The sequence below is a fragment of the Cheilinus undulatus genome, linkage group 4, assembly GCF_018320785.1.
Source record: "Cheilinus undulatus linkage group 4, ASM1832078v1, whole genome shotgun sequence".
Lineage (NCBI taxonomy): Eukaryota > Metazoa > Chordata > Actinopteri > Labriformes > Labridae > Cheilinus > Cheilinus undulatus.
This window is the reverse complement of record NC_054868.1, coordinates 10095583-10115775: the sequence shown is the minus strand read 5'-3', so window position 1 is coordinate 10115775 and position 20193 is coordinate 10095583. Positions and strand designations below refer to the sequence as shown.

General features: G+C 37.5%; 3 protein-coding genes across 3 annotated transcripts; all 3 read left to right on the top strand.

The window, feature by feature from the left end:
* The first annotated feature begins 301 nt into the window (after window positions 1–301).
* sp6 (Sp6 transcription factor) lies at window positions 302–1222 on the top strand. The gene has a single exon (XM_041786330.1). The coding sequence runs from the start codon at window positions 302–304 to the stop codon at window positions 1220–1222; it is 921 nt and encodes a 306-aa protein (XP_041642264.1).
* Window positions 1223–7260: 6038 nt separating this feature from the next.
* cwc25 (CWC25 spliceosome associated protein homolog) lies at window positions 7261–12598 on the top strand. Its single transcript, XM_041784234.1, has 9 exons — window positions 7261–7419; window positions 8392–8564; window positions 8648–8884; window positions 8971–9040; window positions 9236–9387; window positions 10078–10150; window positions 10265–10464; window positions 11828–11995; window positions 12122–12598. The coding sequence occupies exons 1-9, from the start codon at window positions 7402–7404 to the stop codon at window positions 12231–12233; spliced, it is 1203 nt and encodes a 400-aa protein (XP_041640168.1). The 5' UTR covers window positions 7261–7401; the 3' UTR covers window positions 12234–12598.
* Window positions 12599–15482: 2884 nt separating this feature from the next.
* psmb3 (proteasome 20S subunit beta 3) lies at window positions 15483–19154 on the top strand. The gene is made up of 6 exons (XM_041785530.1): window positions 15483–15621; window positions 17282–17466; window positions 17838–17945; window positions 18064–18241; window positions 18816–18910; window positions 18996–19154. Exons 1-6 carry the CDS (start codon window positions 15619–15621, stop codon window positions 19042–19044), a joined length of 618 nt encoding a protein of 205 aa, XP_041641464.1. The 5' UTR covers window positions 15483–15618; the 3' UTR covers window positions 19045–19154.
* Window positions 19155–20193: the final 1039 nt, after the last annotated feature.

Here is a 20193-nt window from a genome sequence, read left to right as displayed (position 1 = left end):
CCTAAAGCTGTTAAAGACACTCCTAATAAGCTAAGACAGTTTCAGCTGGAATGACTTGGTCCCTGCAGTGTCTGCAAAGAAAAAGCTGGCCCTCATGCAAATGTAGTTACAGTTGTACTGCCGTAGAATGATAACATCTGAGCTTCAGAGCTAACGGTCCCTCTCTTCTCTCTTTCTGTAGGGTTTTTCACAGAGAGGCCATCCCACCATGTGGTAATATCCTCGACGTTACACAGTTAACAGTGAACTACACTGAGCAGCTAACCTCCTCAACCACTTTGCACCTGCAGCAGCTGCTCTCATGGCCCACCCTTATGAGCCTTGGTTACGGACAGCACCACCTAGTGGTAGCTCAGAAGACATGAACATCCCCGCCTGGTGGGACCTCCACAGAGACGTCCAACCAGGCAGCTGGATAGACCTGCAGACGGGGCAGGGGGTGGGCTTGCCTTCAGTGAGTGCAGGGAGCTCCATGGGGTTGCAGTCGTCTTTGGGGCCCTACGGTTCTGACCCTCAGCTTTGCTCCCTCCCCCCTACACAGCATGCCCCACCCTCACACTCATCTCACCTGTACCCCCAGGACGGCTTTAAGATGGAGCCGCTGGCCCCTGAAATGCTGCAGCAAGAACCGTTCTCCTTGGAGGAACCTCAGGAGAACCCTGTCTCTGCCCGCCCTAAGCCCCAGCGCCGCTCCTCCTCCAGGGGTGCAGGCCAGGCCGTATGCCGCTGCCCTAACTGCGTCCACGCCGAGCAGCTGGGTCAGAGCACCGACGACAGCAGGAGGAAGCACATGCACAACTGCCACATCCCCGGCTGTGGCAAAGCCTACGCCAAGACCTCCCATCTGAAGGCCCACCTACGATGGCACAGCGGGGACCGGCCATTTGTCTGCAACTGGCTCTTCTGTGGCAAGAGATTCACACGCTCTGATGAACTGCAGCGCCACCTACAGACACACACTGGAGCTAAAAAGTTCAGCTGCGCATTATGCCCGAGAGTATTTATGCGCAACGACCACCTGGCCAAGCACATGCGCACTCACGAGTCTCCGCCAGGACACGGGGAGGAGAGAGTGAATGGAGACGGGAGGATGGAGAAGGGCTTCGATGCTGCTACGACCCCTCAGTCTTCCTCAAATGTGTCTGATGGCACAGAGCCGCCGCTGAAGCTGAAATGTGAGACGGACCCCTCAGTCTCCAGTGTGACGGGGCAGTCCGGCTAATTTCAGCAGAATATTATTAAAGGTTGCAACATTAAAAATATTCCCTTGGTACCATTGGTTGACCTAGAGGTGCCATTGTTTTACAGTAGAATAGAGAAAACAGTTTGGAAGAACTTTTACTGATAAAAGTTGGATTGAAAAGTAAGTTTTTGTTTGATTTCCTGTGAATCTCTTAACTGGGTTGACTCAGTTATAATCTAAATGTTACAACAAACATAAAAAACAGGAGTTTAACTGATACTGTTGGTGAAACTTTCTCTGATGACGGAGGCAACCGAGCTGAAGCTGCAGCTTGTTGCTGGACTTCCTTTGCTGCTAGAGCTACCAGTAAACAGAGAGGGGAGGCCGGGATCAACTGAAGGTGGCTTTTAATTTGTTTACAGTGAAATTAATCAAGTGTGTAACTGGAATAGTTGGACAAATATTTGTCTTTAACACAATTTCAAAGGCAGCATGCTCTTGGATGGGTCTAGTCTGACTATCAGCATATGTCTGCCGGCTTCTGCAGAAGATGTGATGAGACACTGGAGTATCAAAGATTGTTGCGTCATGTTTAAAGGTCAGTAGCCGTTTGCAAGGTTGTCAGTTCATGCCACTGAACAGGGAGTGTTTCTACGTTGGTATGTACTCAGTTAACTTGGTACATAGAAACAATGAAAATACAACAGACACTGCATCTGCTTGTTGGCAACATGATGACTGAGATGATTTGATGCTCCTGGTATGATAAAATCTAGTATGATAAGTTAAAAAGCTGCACTATAAATGCTCGTATTTACTTACTGTGGTGTGTTTAAGTTAAAACTGCCATAGAAATGATCATACAACAGGAGACTGGAACACCAGTCGGGGTTTCAAAGACAAATTCACTGAAACAAAGATGTGAGAAGAGAAAACTAACTTGTACCAACGATAGGTGTCCTCTGCTATCACAGCAGGTAAGAACAGGAAATTAAAACAGGTGGACATGGAGAGAATCTGCTGCCTGGTCAAATGAATCCTGCTTTCTGTTGCTGTGAACAAGGCAATTATATTTGACATTTACACAACTCCACAATCCTGTCAGTCAACATTAAAGCTCCTGGTGTCAAATCAAACGTACAGAGATGGTTTACACCAGCAGCATTTTGCAGTCCAAAGATTTAAAGCCTCACAAAAAAATAAAAACTTGACAAGTAATTCACCTGCAGAAGAAACTATGCATTAAAACAGAGGAGGACGGGGTTTTTTTTTTTTTAATGTTTTGGGAATAAAGTTGTTTACAATAAAGTCTCAGTCTTTACCTGCCAGACATAAATAAAAGGAGGAAAATGGTATTCCCTTTTGGATGATTTTAAAGAACCTTCCTCCTCCTATTTAAAAACTCCTCCTTAGATTTATTTTCCATGTACCTGGCACTTGTGCTCCAAATTTGACATTATTTTCAATATTGTCTCTCATCTCGTATTTTTCTTAAATTTTGCTAATATGTTATTTAAAGTTTGACCTTACCTGTAGTGCAAACAAATGATAAATTATGCATATTTTAGATATACTTTTAGGGGGCTATTTAGCTTTAACTTGAGGACAGTGGATAAAACGGGACACTGGAGCAAACCTGTAGCCAGGGGGATCCGAGGGTTTGAAAGAATTCCCCATTCACACCCAACAGTTTGATTCTTTTGTTTTAAATAAATAAATGTATTTGCAAATAAATACATTTAATCCAACACAGTAAAACATACAAACCACATAGAGGCCTTTATCTTACTAAGAGCTCTTCTTTTGTGATCCTCCTTCCATTAATGATTGCATTGATAACAACATACAGTGCAACTACAAGTCATTTGATTTTATTTGATAAAATGCACAAAGATCTATTTTTGACTGCCTGTAGAAAGAGTGCAGGAAAACATGCAGAAAGGCCTTTGGCCTGATTTGGACCTGGACCGTGCACTTTGAGCACAACAGCTGCTGTAAATAGGTTTGGTGTAACCAGTGGTGTAGTGGTCCATGTAGACGTGGATTAACTCTTAATTTATGTACTGCTTATTGAGTAAACTCTTTATGAAGTGGAAACTAAAGAATAAGTCGGGATGCCCTGTGTGCCCTGCCTTACACCACTGGACATCACTACTCGGCTAAACCATCCCTTCCTCTATTTTTAATACTGTTGACTTCGTTCCTGGATAAAAAAGTCTTTTTGAGTCAAGTCCAAAGTCCTAATCTTTGAATTTAGAGTCCTAAACAAGTCATTACCACTCTTTACCAAAGGTAACATAACCCAAGTTTCCCTGAATGTTAACTAAACTTCAGACAATTTAACTTCAGTGTCCTCACTTACATTTGGACAAACGTCTGAAAAGTTATTTATTTTATCGTGGTGAGCTGCATGTGGGAGCAAAAAGAGTTGAATATTTCCCCTAAACTTATCCTGAATGTTCCTGCTAGCCCCCCTCTGTCCCACTGATTTTTTTTCTCAGATTCTGAGATTAAAGTTGGAATTCTGAGATTAAAATCAGAATTCTGCGTTTAAGTCGAAATTCTGAGATTAAAGTCAAAATTCTTTTTTTTTTTTTCTCCAATTCTGAGATTTAACTAGGAATTCTGAGTTTAAAGCCATAATTCTACAGGGAAAAGACTCAATTCTAAGGTTAAATTCAGAATTCTGAGAAAAATAAATAAATTCAAAGACTAAAGTCATTTCTCAATTCTGATATTAAATTCAGAATTCTGAGGAAAAAAAATCCTGAAATAAAAGTCAGAGTTAAGAGATTTAAATCAGAATTCTGAGAAAAAAAACCTAAAAATTCTGAGATTAAATTCAGATTTCTGAAAGTAATCTGACAATCACCAGATAAATGTTGCAATTCTGAGATTAAAGTCAGAAAACTGAGAAAAAAAAGTCAAAATTCTGAGATTAAAGTTGGAATTTGGAAAGTTAAGTCAGAATTCTGAGGGAAAAAAGGTCAAAATTCTGAGATTAAAGTCAGAATTCTAAAAGTAATGCAAAAATTATCAGATAAATGTTGCAATTCTGAGATTAAACACAGAAAACTGAGAAAAAAAAATTCTGAGATTCTTCTTCTTCTTGAAGTCAGAATTCTGAGTTCAGTGTTGGAATTCTGAAAAAATAAAAAAGTCAACATTTTGAGAAAAAAAAACACCAGAATGCTGAGATTAAAGTCCAGATTTGAGATTAAAGTCCAAACTTGAGATTAAAGTCAGACTTCTGAGATTAAAGTTGGAATTCTGACTTTAATCTCAAACAGACCTTTTCTAAAGAATGAATTATTTCTCTTTTTGAATCAAGGTTTTGACTCTTATCTCAGAATTCCGTGTTTAATCTCCAAATTCTGACTTTAATCTCATAGTTTTGATTTCAATCTCAGAATTCCTTTATCTCGGAGTCCTGACTGAAATCTCAGAATTTGGTCTTTAATTTCAGAATTGTAAAAACAAAAAATAATTTCTCAAACACTTCTTCAGTGGTCCTATTCCTCTTAGGTAGGCCTACTCAACAAGCGTGCCAGGACATTTTGTGGGTAGGTAACAGGGTTGCATGTGTGAAAAAGGCTCTAGTTTCCAGCCTCACCAGTTTAACCAGCTAGCCTGTGAGCATGAAAGGGCACAGAAGTTAACGGTTAAGCTTACATTATAAAAGCATTATCTTTCAACAAACGTCAATAAAACAAATTTGATGGGGATGATTTCATTCATAGTTCTTTTTTAATAACATATACACTTTTAAATAAGAAATATTTCCAAGTCATAAGGCTCAGGTCCAAGTGAAGTCATTGGTGTCTATATGAGTTTTGAGTCATTTATGATAGGTTATTGGAAGATTGAGTCCAAAATCATCAAATTTGATGCTCAAGTCTGACTGGGTCACGTGTCACGTGACTTGCGTTCACATCTCTGTGATCTTGTATGAAACTCTTCTTCAGAAAACAACCAGTCATTATTTGCAAGTTGAATCAAGTTGTTCGAAGAATGTGAGCATGGCTGATCACTCATCACATTTTATTAACACGTCTTAATTTGTTTACATGTTCGCTCGTGAAGACAAATCATAGAACAAAATGATTTTTTGAACATGACGACCATTTGGCTCTTTGTTAGCGTGCTGAAACAACAATAGTCTAGTTGAATAAAACCACAGTTGAAAACGGTTGGTTAGATTACATGTTTAAGTAGATGTTTTTGGAAACTTTCATGATCAATATTATGTGATCAATAGATCTGTAGCAGGCAGTGAGTGGCTTCACAATTTAAAACACTGTTAGGATGCATTTAAACTGTCACTGACTTTAGGCTGAGATTCATATTTAGAGGGGAGCTTGAATAACTGGAAGCTCTTTTTGCTGTAATTATGTATAGAAGACAAGAAAGGGAATAAATGCTTTTATTTTAGTCAATTATTGTCTATTGACTTTTTTGTTTGTTTGCTATAGAGAGCCTAATTTTCTTTGATGTTTGTTAGTAGAATAATATGGTCATTTTTTAAAAACGGTTCACTGTAGTTAATGTTTTAGTTGGCTGTTCTATAAAGTTGAAAACTTTTAATAAGTTAAGTATCAAAGAGTAATAGTTTGTATTTAATCTATTGCTGTCTTTTATTAAATAAAAATATATATTATGTGTCCATGTTGAACTTTTATTTCTTTTTCTGTGTTTTCCTTTGAATTTTCACTCCCTTCAAACACAAAGCAGACATGGGTCGCTCTGAGGGGCTGTTTCATTAGTAGAAGAAATAAAAGGTTATTTAGATTTAGTGTAAAATATATGTTTTTGAACAACTTCTCCACAAAGTAAGACATGGCTCTTGAAGTTACGACAAAGAATATTTTTGGCACTGTCTTCTCTGGCCAAAGCCCCTTTAAAATAGTCTGAGGTGAAATAGAAAACTGTTCTGTGGACAGATGAATCAAAATTTAAAATTCTTTTCAGAAAATCACAGACGCCATGTCCTGCTGACTACAGAGGAGAGGGACCATCCAGCTTGTTATCAGTGCCGGTTCAAAATCCTGCTCATCGGATGGTATGGGGTTGCATTAGTGCCTATGGCTTGGGTAGCACACATCTGGAAATGAGCTAGCAATGCTGAAAAGTATGTAGAGGTTATAGAGCAACATTTGCCCACAATGCTAAACCACATCCCTCACAACAGCATGGCTTCACAATATAATAATCTAGGTGCTGAACTGCATGGCCTGCCTGCAGTCCAGACCTTAGACACCAATAGAAAACATCTGGTGCATCATACAATGAAAAATCCAGCAAAGCAGACCCAGGACTGTGAACAGCTGGAATCCTACATTAGAGAAAAATGGGACAACATTCCTCTCCCAAAACTCTGGCAACTGGTCTCCCCACTTCCCAGATGATAACTGACTGCTGTTAAAAGAAGAAGGGATGCTACACAATGGTAAACGTGGCACTGTCCCTACTTCTTTAAGATGTGTTGCTGTGTTAACATTCAAATGAGTTAATATTTTCATGAAATGGTAAAATGTCTGACTTTCAACATCTTATATTTTGTCTATGTTCTATTGTTAATAAAACATGGGCTTATGAGATTTGCAAATCATTGCATTCTCTTTTATTTGCATTTTACACACTGCCCCAACTTTTTTTGGAATTGGGTGCTTTTATTATGCATAAAAACTTTGAAAAATCATCGAAATGAAACGTAAAAACTCCGTCATTATAGAGCATTCTTGGTACCTTTCAATACAAACAGTGGACCTATTAATAACATTCAAACATTTTTATATTTGTTTTAATGGTTCAAAGGGCAGAAAGGTAAGTAAACACAAGACAATTAAACTGTTGTGTTTAGGGGTAGAGTGCTACTTTAGGAGCTGCCTGTTTATCCACGGATCTGTATCAATGAACCATCGGTAAACAAAATGTGTTTAATTGTATAATCTAATTTGTTCAGCGCATTTTCAATGACTCACTAGAATATACGCCTTTGTTAGATGCGCTAAACCACTTTTCATATGGATAAATTCGCCACAAGCTTGAACCGGAAATGAACTCCAGCAAACAGGAAGTACAAGAAACAGCAAACACAAGCCACAGCGGCTCCATTTTCTAGCTAACGGTGGCTTCTGGTTATTCCACTTTTTAGTTTATCTTTGGACAAAATTTGTCTGTTCCATCTCTTATTGGACTGAAACAACGATTTGGTCAAGATGGGGGGAGGCGACCTGGTAAGTCTGAGCTAATTCACCTATAAAAGGCATATAAGGGCTCTCATTACCAAACTCAGGTCTTTATATGGGGGTTTACAGAAGCTCTTTTTGCTCAGTGTTGTCCATAAAGCTGTTGATGTCCAGGATCATAGCCACTGTAAATTTTAAAAAAAGTCCCAGTTCAGTATTTTTAACAGAGATTTTGTCCTGGGTTGTAAATCAACGTTAGCGACTGGCTCTTGGTAACCTTAACGTTTACGGTTACGGTTTAAAGGGTTACCGTGTTAATTGGAGATTTTCAGACAAATACGCCTGTGCGTTGCTTCGGTCTGAAATGTCCTAGTATTTGTTGTAGTGTTTGGCTTATCCTAAAGTATACCAAATGAGTGTCGTTTTATCATTTCATAGAAAAAGTTAATAAACAGGTTCCCGAAGGGCAATTTCCGTCTTGACATCTGTTTAAACCACGACAACAACAGACGCATTTCGGTTGTAATTTGGTTCAGAGCACTAAAGTATAATTTATTTTGAAAGGGCATGTGACCGTATTGAAATAGAGAAAACTGCCATCTTTAGTCGTTTTTGGTTGTTGGCTAGAAACCATGAAAATAATAAACCCAGCCATTAAAACGTGAAAACAAACATTGTAAAATGGCTGAATTTTGGTTCATGACTTTACCTTTTGTGGTTTTACCATAAGGTAGTAAATAGGTCAAAAATAATGGTCACGTGACCCACAAGTAAACGTAAGCTTTTCAAAATAAAAGCCTGACTAACATTTTAGATGGATTTTATCGTCTGTCCAAGAAGTGGCAGAAATTATTTGACAAGGCTCAAACAACAATTAAGAACTTGCATAAACAAACACATTTAACATCACATTTAAAACCAAAAGCACAGCCGTGATTGGGGTGGGGGGATTTAAAACAACAGCAGATTTTTTTAAAAAGTATTTTTTTTTTAAATGTCATTACTTTTGTCTTCTGCCAGAATTTGAAAAAGAGCTGGCATCCCCAGACTATGAAAAACATTGAGCGTGTTTGGAAAGCAGAACAGAAATATGAGGCTGAACGCAAGAAGATCGAGGAGCTCCAGAAGGAACTCAAAGAGGAAAGAGCCCGAGAAGAAATGACAAGATATGCAGAGGACACTGGTGCCATCAAGTAAGTGTGTAATCTTATCTTTATGCTGTTTTGTGGAACAGACAGATTTTTAATGGATGTTGTGTCTCTGTTTATGATTGCAGAAAGAAAGACGATCGACTGGACTGGATGTACCAGGGCCCTGCTGGCCAGGTGTCCCGAGATGAGTACCTGCTGGGACGTCCCATCGACAAACAGATCACTGATCAGTACGAGGAGCCTGAGAGCGGTCCATCTGCAGAGACTGGCCTCCTGCCTGGGTCCATCTTTAACCCTGCCACACCTGCCTCCAGCCTTGACCTGGCTGCCAAAATTAGGGAAGACCCCCTTTTTGAAATCAGGTAAGTCACTTAACTCTTGTTATTCATTCTGAAAATATTTTAATAGTTGCTGATGGTTTGATAGAGGTTTTATTTGCTTTTTGAAGGAAACGTGAGGAAGAGAAGAAAAGAGAAGTCCTTACTAACCCCGTAAAGATGAAGAAAATTAAAGAAATGGTAAACTCTCTTTTTAATGTTTTAATATAAATTTTACATTTTTACATATCTTGTGTTTTTCTTTGTAACAGCTTCAGTTTGGCAGTGTTTTTTTTTTTTTTTTTTTTTTTTTGTCCCTGGATGTTGGGTCAGGACAGATAGCCTGAAGCATTAATAGCATAAAGTTTTACCATGAACTGTTTGGTGTTCTCACAGCTGCGGCAAAATCTTGACAAGAAAGAAAAGAAAAAGAAGAGGAAGAAGGACAAGAAGGAAAAGAAAGGAGACAAAGAGAGGAGAAAAGAGAAGAAACATAAGAGGAGGGATTCAAGTTCAAGCTCAGAGGAAGAAGAAGAGAAAAAACACAGGTATGATAAGACTTAGAGAATAAAACATGTCTAGGGATTTTCACAGTGCATTTCCTTAACTGCTCTGTAACAAAGCTTCACCATTAATACACCTTAGGCATTCGTATTGATTCCACAACCATGTGGTATTTAGAATCCTATCTCTTAATTTACTCTGCATTACTGAAATGCAGGGGCACAAGAAGTGCTGCACAGGCGGATGTTTACCTTAGAGGAAGAGATATCCAGCTTGTATTAATTACATGCCCAGGTATACAAAATAAAATGGTAGGGTGTTTCAAAACTCAAATCAGAGTCTAAAGGCTTTAGGAGGCGAGTGCACTATGTTACGCTTTGATACTAAAAGAGCAGCCAAATAATAAGCCAAACGTCTGCCATTTATGTCTGCGTGATTAATGTGAAGCACAGTAATAAGATAAGATGTCTGTTCTCTGCTCCAGAAGTTTGATTTTTGTAATAACAGCAACAAGAATTGAGTATTTGCTCTGCAGTGTCTCTGTCGGCCTGTCTGGAGCTTTAACACAAGCTGGGCTCAAGATTAACCATCTTTAGCCCATTGCTGCAGCAACTTGAATTACATTTCCTTAAAAAGCTGTTTAAAGTTGTGTTTAAACTGAATAATTATGATAGCAGATTTTCACAATACTGCAGTTTTTGTTCAGTAAACTGTATCAGTTAACTTTTTTTTAGGTCACATTCAAGAGATGAATCTTCTTCAGACTCTAAATCACGTTCCCATCATCTCCCAGGTTATGGCCTTCAGGTAAGTAGGCAGCAAAGTAGTGTCTAAGTATATTGTTATTCTGCAGCATTTATGTTGTTTTTTTATTCTGTGTGGATATAAAGTCTTAATTAACAGCCAAATCTGTCCACACAGCTTCCTGCAGGCAGACACCACCACTCCTTAGCTTCTTCTAATCACTCAGGACGCCGTGAGAGGAGCCGTTCCCGATCGCCTCATCGGAACAACAATCACTCCCACTCTTCATACTCACAGAGAGGAGACAGGAAGGTTGAACCCAGAGCATCCAGCCCACAGAGGCAGCGTTATGAAAGACAGAGACATCATGTGTCCAAGTAAGACTTTGCAGGGCTTGACATGGGTCACACTGCACTTATATATAATTTGTGTAGTCCATGTTCTAAAATTATTCCAGTTGGCCAGTGTGACTTCCTAATAAAAAGATCTTTATGCCTTAGAAAAGTAACAGTGTCTATAATCCTATCTGAAGATATGACGCCTATAATAACAGGGACAAAAGATGGTTTTGTGAATCTGAGTCTGACTTCTCATGAGGTGGATTTGGTTTCCTTTTTTTTTAAATGTATATTTAGTGGCCCTACTCTGATTTCCCTCATACAATTTACCTTCCTGGGTCCCTCTAAGGCCCAGATCCAAAATAGTTTTTAAAAAACTGTTTACAAATCTGTACGCACAGTTTTGAAAACAGTGGGCCTGCATGGTGTCAAGTATGCACACAGATTTGTAGTGCTTAACCAGCAGACCTATTGTAAGTCAGGTCACACAGTTACAAGTCTGTGCGCAGACTTGTAGTTTTACCTCAGTAAATCTTCCTACAAGTGAATTGACTCATTCTATAGCCAAACTGTGCCAGGAGTAATTCAGAATAACAGGGTGAGTTTCTCTAAGGAAATGCTAAACTGAGCTTTCACTGTAAAAAGCACAAAGCACAAACCCGTAAATTATTCTACTTATGTGGAAGCAGAAAGCTGCACTAATGGTAGAATGGTAGAAGTTTGTAGAACAGCTTTATTAGATGGACACATTTCAGCTTGTGGCCTTCATCATGAAATACACTTGAAAACATACTCTACCAATGCAGACATACATATCTGCCAAAACAAGGTAAACATGGCTCCATATTTAACATTTTCCTGTCTATTTTTGCCAATAGCTGCATATAGCTCACTGAATAACTGGCAAGCCATCTTTCTCTAGATTCTACCAGCATAAGACGTATCTGATGTGTGAGAAGCTGTGCTCATTGGAGGTGCTGGAAAAATCAGTTCACATCAGAACCACATCCATTAATGTCTACAATTCTGAATCAATTCAAAATTTCCAAGAATTAATATTTTCAACCGTCCTTTACTACATCCTGAGTGTATTTTCAACCGCAGACCCACTGTACCTGTTTTCCTCCGTGTGGCATCTCAGTCGCAGATACTGCACAAGGTGTCTCTACCTAGTCTATAATTGGCTTAATGTAGATCTGCTTTTTTGTTTTTGTTTTAAAGCAACATTTTTTTTCAGTTACTTCAAAATACAAATATCCTCCCAACTACATTCTCTGGCTATCTTGTTTTTGGCTGTTACCTACTCAAACCATGTGAGCATGTAAGCACAATTTCTTTATATTTTTAAGCAATTATATAATTATTATTATTCAGTTTGTTCTCTTTTGTTTCTGTGATGTAGGAAACTTTCTGCAGATGAGCTGGAACGCAGGAGACGGGAGATGATGGACCAGGCCAAACAGAGGGAGGAGGACAGAGAGAATAATGTGAAGAGATACAAGAGACAAGATGAGCAGGAAAAACAGCGGGAACAAAATGTCAAGCGTGACCACCATGCTGGTTTCATTCAGTAGGTTATCCACACAGCTGTCATCTAAAATTTGCCAATCTATTTATCTTGTTCTATTGTGTATGGCTCGTTATTTAAACATAGTGAAATGTTGGCTCCAGTAACACTTGCTTCTACCTCCTACAGTAACATGAAGCTGGAGAGCGCTGCCAGCTCTTCATTGGAGGACAGAGTGAAGAGGAACATCCACTCCATTCAGAGGACAGCAGCCTCTCTGGACAACTTTATGAAGAGATGAGGACACAGAACATTTATTGTATAGAAGATTTTAAATGAACTGACTGTAAAGGATACCAGACTGTGTTTATATGCATTGAGTATGTTCTGTAGTTTATGGTAGTGGTGGCCATTTACATGGCCACAAATATACCTGAGGGTTTTTATTTTAAAAAGCAGTGTTGACTACTTTTCTCTTGTGTTCATCCGGTTAAAACAATGTACAGTATAACCTTTTTAAGAAGCATAATAGGACATGTTTTTATCTGAAGCATTTTGTAAGATACTGTATATTTGTTACTTTGTATAAAACCTTGAAAATCTACTGGGATTTAATAGTCCAGAACTACATTATTTGTTCTTGTTTCAAAATACATCCTCACTTGAGATATCCATTGTCATCTTTTTTTAATGACACATCTTCACAAACTAAGCCATATATTCACCTCAACTTCACTGTTATAAATTTAACATGTTCTGTTATAGTGAGAAGGAGTGCATAGTTGTTGGCTGTATTGTGTGAAGTCTCAAGAGTTGGTTGTCTCTCAGCTGGAAGGTTGTAGGTTTGATCCCCTGATGTTGTATGCTGATGCGTCCTTGGGCAAGACACTTAACCCCAGTTTGCTCCCCCTGCTGCTTCAGTGACGTTAATGTGTCTGAATCTCTGTCAGTGGGGTTAGTTAATACTGGGGCTGTCAGGATTAAGTGCATTATTCACAATTAACTATGATCCACAATTAGTGCATACATTTTTTTAATAGCACTTAATCTCATGATTTATTGTTCTTTTCAACACACTTTAGTTAAGCAATGTCAGCATCTCCCTATAGCCACAGTGATGTAAAAAAAAGTCCACCTCTGCTCCTTGATGCCTCATTTCACCTTAACAATTTTCAGAAAGCTCTGTGGAAAAGTCAAAAGTCATCTGCACCCTGTATTATTATACATCTAATTCTTTACTGTCCCATTATTTACAACCCATAAAAAGTTCCTTTTAATTTCATATCATAAGCCTCAATCTACCTATTAAAGCAGTATACAAACAGGACATACATTACCTTCAGTTTAAGACATTAAAAATGACACAATAACACGTTTAGATGCAAAGTAGTAGAATTTTAAAATGCAAATAAACAGTGCAATTAACTGCAGACATCCTGAGATTAATCAAAATAAGAAATTTCAGTCTTTTGACAGCCCTAGTTAACACTGATGGCCACTCTAAATAGAGGCATACACCTTCAGTGTGAGTGTGACTTGTGAATTATCAGATGAGAAGAAAAGCACTATACAAGCTCAAGCCTATCTACCATTTACCAGGAATACTGTTGCTTTATACTGTTAGCCTTTTTTCTATATAGTTTCTGTAAATATGTTGGTATTTGTCTGAGAATGTAAAATATATACAGTATATAAGGAGAAATATTGAAGTAATTCATCATTTGAAGTTGTAAAACTATGATCTGATATTTTTTATAATGTTAATATATAACAAATGTAATTTGTATTTTTTATGACTAATTGGTTGAAGACCTTGTAAAGTGAAATCTTAACACACTAGATATGTTGGAATATGGTTGCTGTAAATGTGAAAACAAATCTACATGTGACTTGGACTGTTAGAGAATTTTTCACCTCTTCCCTGACTGGGTTTAATTTAGGCAGGGCAAATATGTGGACCGGCGATGTCACCGCAATGCCCACATCGCTGCTTGTTTGAATAGATTTGGCTCTTTTTTATGTGTTCGGGAGAATTTAAAATTAAATCAACAAATTAACAAATACATAGAAAGAGTTTGGTTTTAACTTCTTTGAGAAAACATTTTTTTAAACTTTTTCCAATACAATTATTTTTTATCAACTTTCCGAATGCCACTTTTTTTTTAATTGATAATTCAGATTCTCTTTAGTGCTCCACAAAGGGAAATTTGTTTTACACGAGAGCACACAAAGACAACATACACAAAAACATCTGTGCTGAAATAAGAGATTTCAACAGCCTAGAATTCAGATAAAATAAAAGTATCAAATCATTTAAAACAATATACACAAAATCAACACTAAAGAAATCAGACCAGAGCTCATATCAAATGGAAAAATGACAACCAAGTAATGCAAAGTGCAGTTTGAAGATGTGCAAATAAGCAATAATAGTGCAAGAAGAACAAGAGAAACTTAAGGACTAATGCCATTAAGTAAATGAATTTCACTGGAGATAAAATGAGACCTAGAGTCTTTTTGTCTTCCTCACAGGACCCCTTAAAGGACGACTTGAGGGCAAAAACTCAGTCTGAATCAGATGATTTGGACGATTTAGTATAACATTAGCCCTCCTCAGGACCTGCCTATTATAAATAGACATTAACCCTGCCTGCTGACTTCCTGAGATTTTTTCCCAGCAGTTTTTACAAGACAATACTTATTGTACTCATTGGCCAAGATTGTGTTTCCAAACCAGGCAACAATGCAAAGGCTTAAAACAGATTCAATTTAACTTTTTTAAAGGAGAGCTGATATAGGGAAAGTTCTCATTTTCCTCAAAGAACAATCTTTGCTGAGATAATATAAATATGGGGTTAAAAAAACAGTGTATTTTCAAAACCGCCTAGATATTTGTAGCTTGATAACACCTGTGAGTGGAAAAGAAGAAGACATCCTAACTTCAGTAATCATGTCTTTAGTTTTTAGAGATTTAGTTTTTTTTTTTTATATAATTTAATGTAAACTTTATGTGTTCAAGTGTATTGAATGTTGAAACTGTGTTGCTGCCATTCTTGGTCAAGTTGCCCTTGAAAAAATGTTTATAGACCAGTACTTTGACTTCTGTCTAAGTACATTTTAACTGAAGTACTTTTACTTGACTACATTAGTTATGTACACCTCTGCATGTACTACAGGGCCTAAAGCACTGTTACAATTTGTTCACTCAATCTTCACTTTGGTCCCAAATTTGACGTGACAATTCATTTTTATTTCATTATTATTATTATTGTTGTTGTTGTTTTTTTTTTTTGTTGTTATTTGACAATTCATTTTTATTTCATTATTATTATTATTGTTGTTGTTGTTTCTGCTGTTATTTGACAATTCATTTTTATCCCACTTATTTCCCATTTTTGAGAAATAAGCGTCCCCAGTCTTAATTTCACTTTAACTCGCCTCTAACAAACTATGCACACAACGCCCGTCTTTGCCGGTATCCTCCAATGGCAGCAGAGTTTAGTGCCATGTTCCATGTATTCAGCCAATTATCACTTGCCTTTGCGATGACGTAATACATCAACGTAGGCTGATCTTTGTGTTTCTAAATCGTGTAGTCACTCTGGGAAACGAGCAGTCATCCTGAATAGCAAAGAAGTGTTTTTTCCAAGTTTTTTTATTTAGACGTATACAACAACAGCGTCAAAATGGTAAGCATGGCATGTTGTTAGATCATACCTGAATAATTTGGGGGATAATGTTTCTAAAGTGATTGAAAAGGCTTGAATGACCAGGCTCGGCTAAGCTAATGTTGGTAGCTAGTCTAAGACTAGCATATCTACTAAAGTTAGTTTAAATTCTCTAACAAACGATAGAGCTGCATGATTACATGAAATTATTTCGTTAATTTATTAAGGCTCCAGACAACGATACAGTGTAAAAATGTAACATTAGTCAGCAATAGCTCATTAAACCTAATTACTGAGTTAGCATTGCGGCTCATTAGCTAACACCGCAGCATTGCTCATATCGGCTGTACATTTAGCCTGCTGTTATCACCCTAAATCACTTTGATGGCGTTTGTTTTAACTCACCAACTTACGTTTATGAACCCTCTGGTTCTGTAAGTTTACATTAGATCTGAAATTATCGGTTTGATGGTCGAAACGTAACCGGATACACGTTTGAGAGGAGCTACTGTCAGCAGCTAACCCAGAAATACATTTACTATCTTCTAAGATAAAAGTCCCTACGTTTCTCATGAAAACAACATTACATTTAGAATAATCGGGTAATATATTAGTTCTAAGTTACAATTTATTGTCTTTTTCAAGTGAAATCAGCTGTGGCCATGTTCTTTTGTTTCTAACCTTTATTTTATTTTACTGTTAATTTCGAGTATCTAATAATCTGCCTTTCTTATCTTCTTTAACCATTACATTTCTAAACAAGATATCATATATGAAAAATGCATATCAGTATCTATTGTTGAGCCAGAGGAGACATTTAAATACATGGTATTTGTTTTCTGCAGTTGTTAACAATGTAATCTTTAAAACTTTTTCGGTAATTTAGTCCATTGAGCTTTCAGTTCGTCATTCAAGCAGGGGTGGAAAGTAACTAATGACTTGTAGTCAAAGTAGATGATGATAAGATTAAATTAGATGGATAATTTTTTGACCTCAAAAGAAATTCAAGTTTCAGCTGTCCCATTACACTCATAGAAAGGGTAGGAAAAAATATAGCAAAGGTAAAACGGCTGAAGTATTAAAACTGTACAAAGGTAACAGTACCTTTGCAGAAAGTATTAAAAAAAAAGTAAAACATATAGAAGACATAATGCTAAAGTACAAGGAATGTTACACTATACTCATCCCAACATGAAACTGGCTGATAGTTCAGTTTTGACAACACAAGATGGTCAGTTACATTATGAGAGAATGACTACATTTAATCTCAAAAAAGCTGTGGTATTTTACTTTAGGTTAAGTCCTTATCCTTATTGGTTTAAAATATAACCGACCTGGGTGGGGAGTCATTCTCCTTTTATTACATGTCAAGAAAAGATCATATTTCACCCTTTTGGGTATCAAAAGTAGCTACTCGGTACTGTGAGTGAACTCTAAATGTATTGCTTTTAATTTTTACTTAAATAGATTTATAGAGCAATACATTTACTTCTTACTTATGTTTTTACCAAAGTACTTTTACATTCAGTACTCTTTAGTATGATGATCTTGAACTTCCTCCATCTCTGTTGTCAAGTTATATTGACTTGCCTTGACCAAAGGCTCATCCCCCAGTCTCAAACAGGACAAGTTTCATTAATTACAGATGGGTGACTGAGCTCTCATCTCTCTCTTTATACAGTCTATTATGTCCTACAATGGAGGGGCCGTCATGGCCATGCGAGGGAAGAACTGTGTGGCGATAGCAGCAGACCGAAGATTTGGCATTCAGGCTCAGATGGTCACCACAGATTTCCAGAAGATCTTTCCTATGGGAGAGAGGCTCTACATCGGCCTGGCTGGACTTGCCACTGATGTTCAGACAGTGTGAGTATTTTTTCTATCTTATCCTGAAAACAGAGTTCTGTCACCACTAGGGTGTGATAACAGGTTTTTGTTTGTAGTTCAAGTCAACCTTCAGATTCCAGGCTAAGGTACACAGACAATTACTGGTTTAAAGATGCCTGGAATTCAAAAGCACTTTAATGATATGTGTCACAGAGAAATACAGGAGTGAATACTTAACCAAAGGCATTTATTATTGCTGCTCACCAATATGGGAAACTGCCCGTTGTAATCAGAAAAACATAATTAACCCCCAGGGGATTGTAAATCTTTGTCAAGAAGAAAGTTCCATTTACATTCTTAAAAGTATTATTTTTCACATTGGTAACTTGATGTCTTTGTCTTTCATGCAGAGCCCAGAGACTTAAATTCAGACTGAATCTGTACGAGCTGAAGGAGGGTCGTCAGATCAAGCCCAAAACCTTTATGAGCATGGTGTCCAACCTTCTGTATGAAAGAAGGTGAGCACACAGAACTTAACCCAGTTTCACTCTAAGCAGCACCACTGTTCCAAATAAAGTTTGCACGGATACTTTAATAAGAGTTAATGGTTTGGTTGGTATGTGATTCTCTTATTAGGTTTGGACCATACTACATCGAGCCTGTGATCGCAGGACTAGATCCCAAAACCTTTGAGCCCTTCATCTGTTCCTTGGATTTGATTGGCTGCCCCATGGTCACAGAAGACTTTGTAGTTAGCGGTACCTGCTCAGAGCAGATGTACGGCATGTGTGAATCTTTGTGGGAGCCAGACATGGTAAGTGTGTGAAAAGTTGGTCATACCTTGGCAGAAAAATGTCATTGGCAAAATAGTTGTAATATGTGCTTTCATGTTCCTATAGATATAGTAACCACAAACTTTCATGTATGTTATATAGAAATTCTCAAACTAAAAGGTTCCTACATACTGTGTAAAATTTGAATTTTTTTTTTTTGTTGTTGTTATCTAAAATATGTAAAAACCCTTCAGCAACATTTTCAGAGTAAACTAGTAATTCAAGCATATTGTTTCTTATGAAATGTGGAAAATTACACAATCGCAGAAACATTTCTTTTTTAATATGTTACTTTGGAGAAAAAAAAACAATGATGTGGCTGTCAAAAGGGGTTGTAAAAAAATCCCCACCTTTACAGTGTGTGCTAGTAAATAAGCTATTCATACCAAACCTTTTTAAATCCTGCTGGGCTTTTTAACATGAGTGTTAATGGCATTTGGAGAGCTTTTGCAGCCAGCCTTATGTGGACATTCAACAAGCTGGTGGCTTAAGTTTTAACATCATATGAAGCTGGTTGTTTAAAATTCTGACCCTTTTCTGTGTTTAACTGTGCAGGAACCCGAGGACCTGTTTGAGACCATCTCCCAGGCAATGCTGAATGCAGTTGATAGAGATGCAGTGTCTGGTATGGGAGTGGTCGTACACGTCATGTAAGTAAAGTTGTGAAAAATCAAGTGTGTGCAGGCTAGAGTTCAGGTGTTTCAGATACTGATGTTCTTCTGTTTTCTCTGGCAGTGAGAAAGACAAGATCACCACACGAACACTGAAGGCCAGGATGGATTAGAGCTCTTTCTTCCCGCACTTCACCAACACAACTATTTTGTATAAAATATTAAACAATTACATGTTCTGTCTTTTTCTTATTCAATAAATCAGTACAGGTTATAAACTTGACTGATTATGTCGGTGTGACTACTTTACAACTGTAGGGATCTCCTCTTTGAATGCTGCACATTGTATATCAGATTCTGCACCAAACCAGGGTGCCTTTCTTTACAACTGAAAAAACATTAAAGAACATGAGCAGTGCTGGTAGAACACCTTAACCACGATACTTAGTATGAAACCTAGACAGTATACATTTTTTTTAAATGGACCTCATTATTTTGATCTTTATCTGAGTTTAGACACTTCTAGTTTTGAACTGTATTTTCTAAATAATTTGTAAATGAAGTTTACGATTCACAGAAGAGCCTGACCAAAGTGAGTTTTTCAGACCATTCAGGTTTCTTAAGGGTTAAAATTTGCTCCCCCAAATAATGGCATTCAATATAATTTTTGAGCAGGATTGAATCTAGACCTTTTCTTTGTGGATTAAGATCTAAAATTGCACAGACATGACAGAGAAAAGGCAATCAGGAAGCTGCTTTGTGGGAAAATTAGACTATGTTCACACTGCAGTTAAAAGTGACCTGAATCTGAATTTTTTTGCTCACATGTGACTCGAAGCTAATTTTTTTTCTGTGTGAACATCGCAAGTTACATTAAAGCTGACCTTTTCAAATCAGAATCAAACCACTTTTAAATGTGGTTCTAAATCAGATACATATCTGATCTTTTGGAAATTGACAGGCAAACAAAAAAATCAGATCTGAGAAAAAGAAAGAAGGCCTGCAGTGTGAACTTACTGTAGTTAAGGCTGTTTAAGATAGGCTGCCAGTATGCCAGCTGTTGTTGCTGAGCTGTGCTTCTGATGGTAATAGTTCTTTAGGAGTGGGAATCACAGGGTAACCCATGATTCAATACGTGGTGTGTGGCCAATAATATTGCCATACAGTGATTATCTGCTAACTGATATATGTTAAAAATCATTATACAAGATTAGGGCTAGGAAAGTGATAAAGTAAACAAGATATGTATTCATGAACTACAATTTTACAACAGTTTTCTCTCTTTTTCTTAATGCTTACACCTTTATCCTGCCATCTAACCT

Coding starts and splice junctions, on each gene's coding strand:
- psmb3 (XM_041785530.1), top strand. Junction 17,467..17,837: donor GCCACTGATGTTCAGACAGT/GTGAGTATTTTT, acceptor TCTTTCATGCAG/AGCCCAGAGACTTAAATTCA. Junction 18,911..18,995: donor GGAGTGGTCGTACACGTCAT/GTAAGTAAAGTT, acceptor TTTCTCTGGCAG/TGAGAAAGACAAGATCACCA.
- cwc25 (XM_041784234.1), top strand. Junction 8,565..8,647: donor GAGGACACTGGTGCCATCAA/GTAAGTGTGTAA, acceptor TTATGATTGCAG/AAAGAAAGACGATCGACTGG. Junction 11,996..12,121: donor CACCATGCTGGTTTCATTCA/GTAGGTTATCCA, acceptor TACCTCCTACAG/TAACATGAAGCTGGAGAGCG.
- sp6 (XM_041786330.1), top strand. CDS start 302: ATGGCCCACCCTTATGAGCCTTGGTTACGGACAGCACCACCTAGTGGT.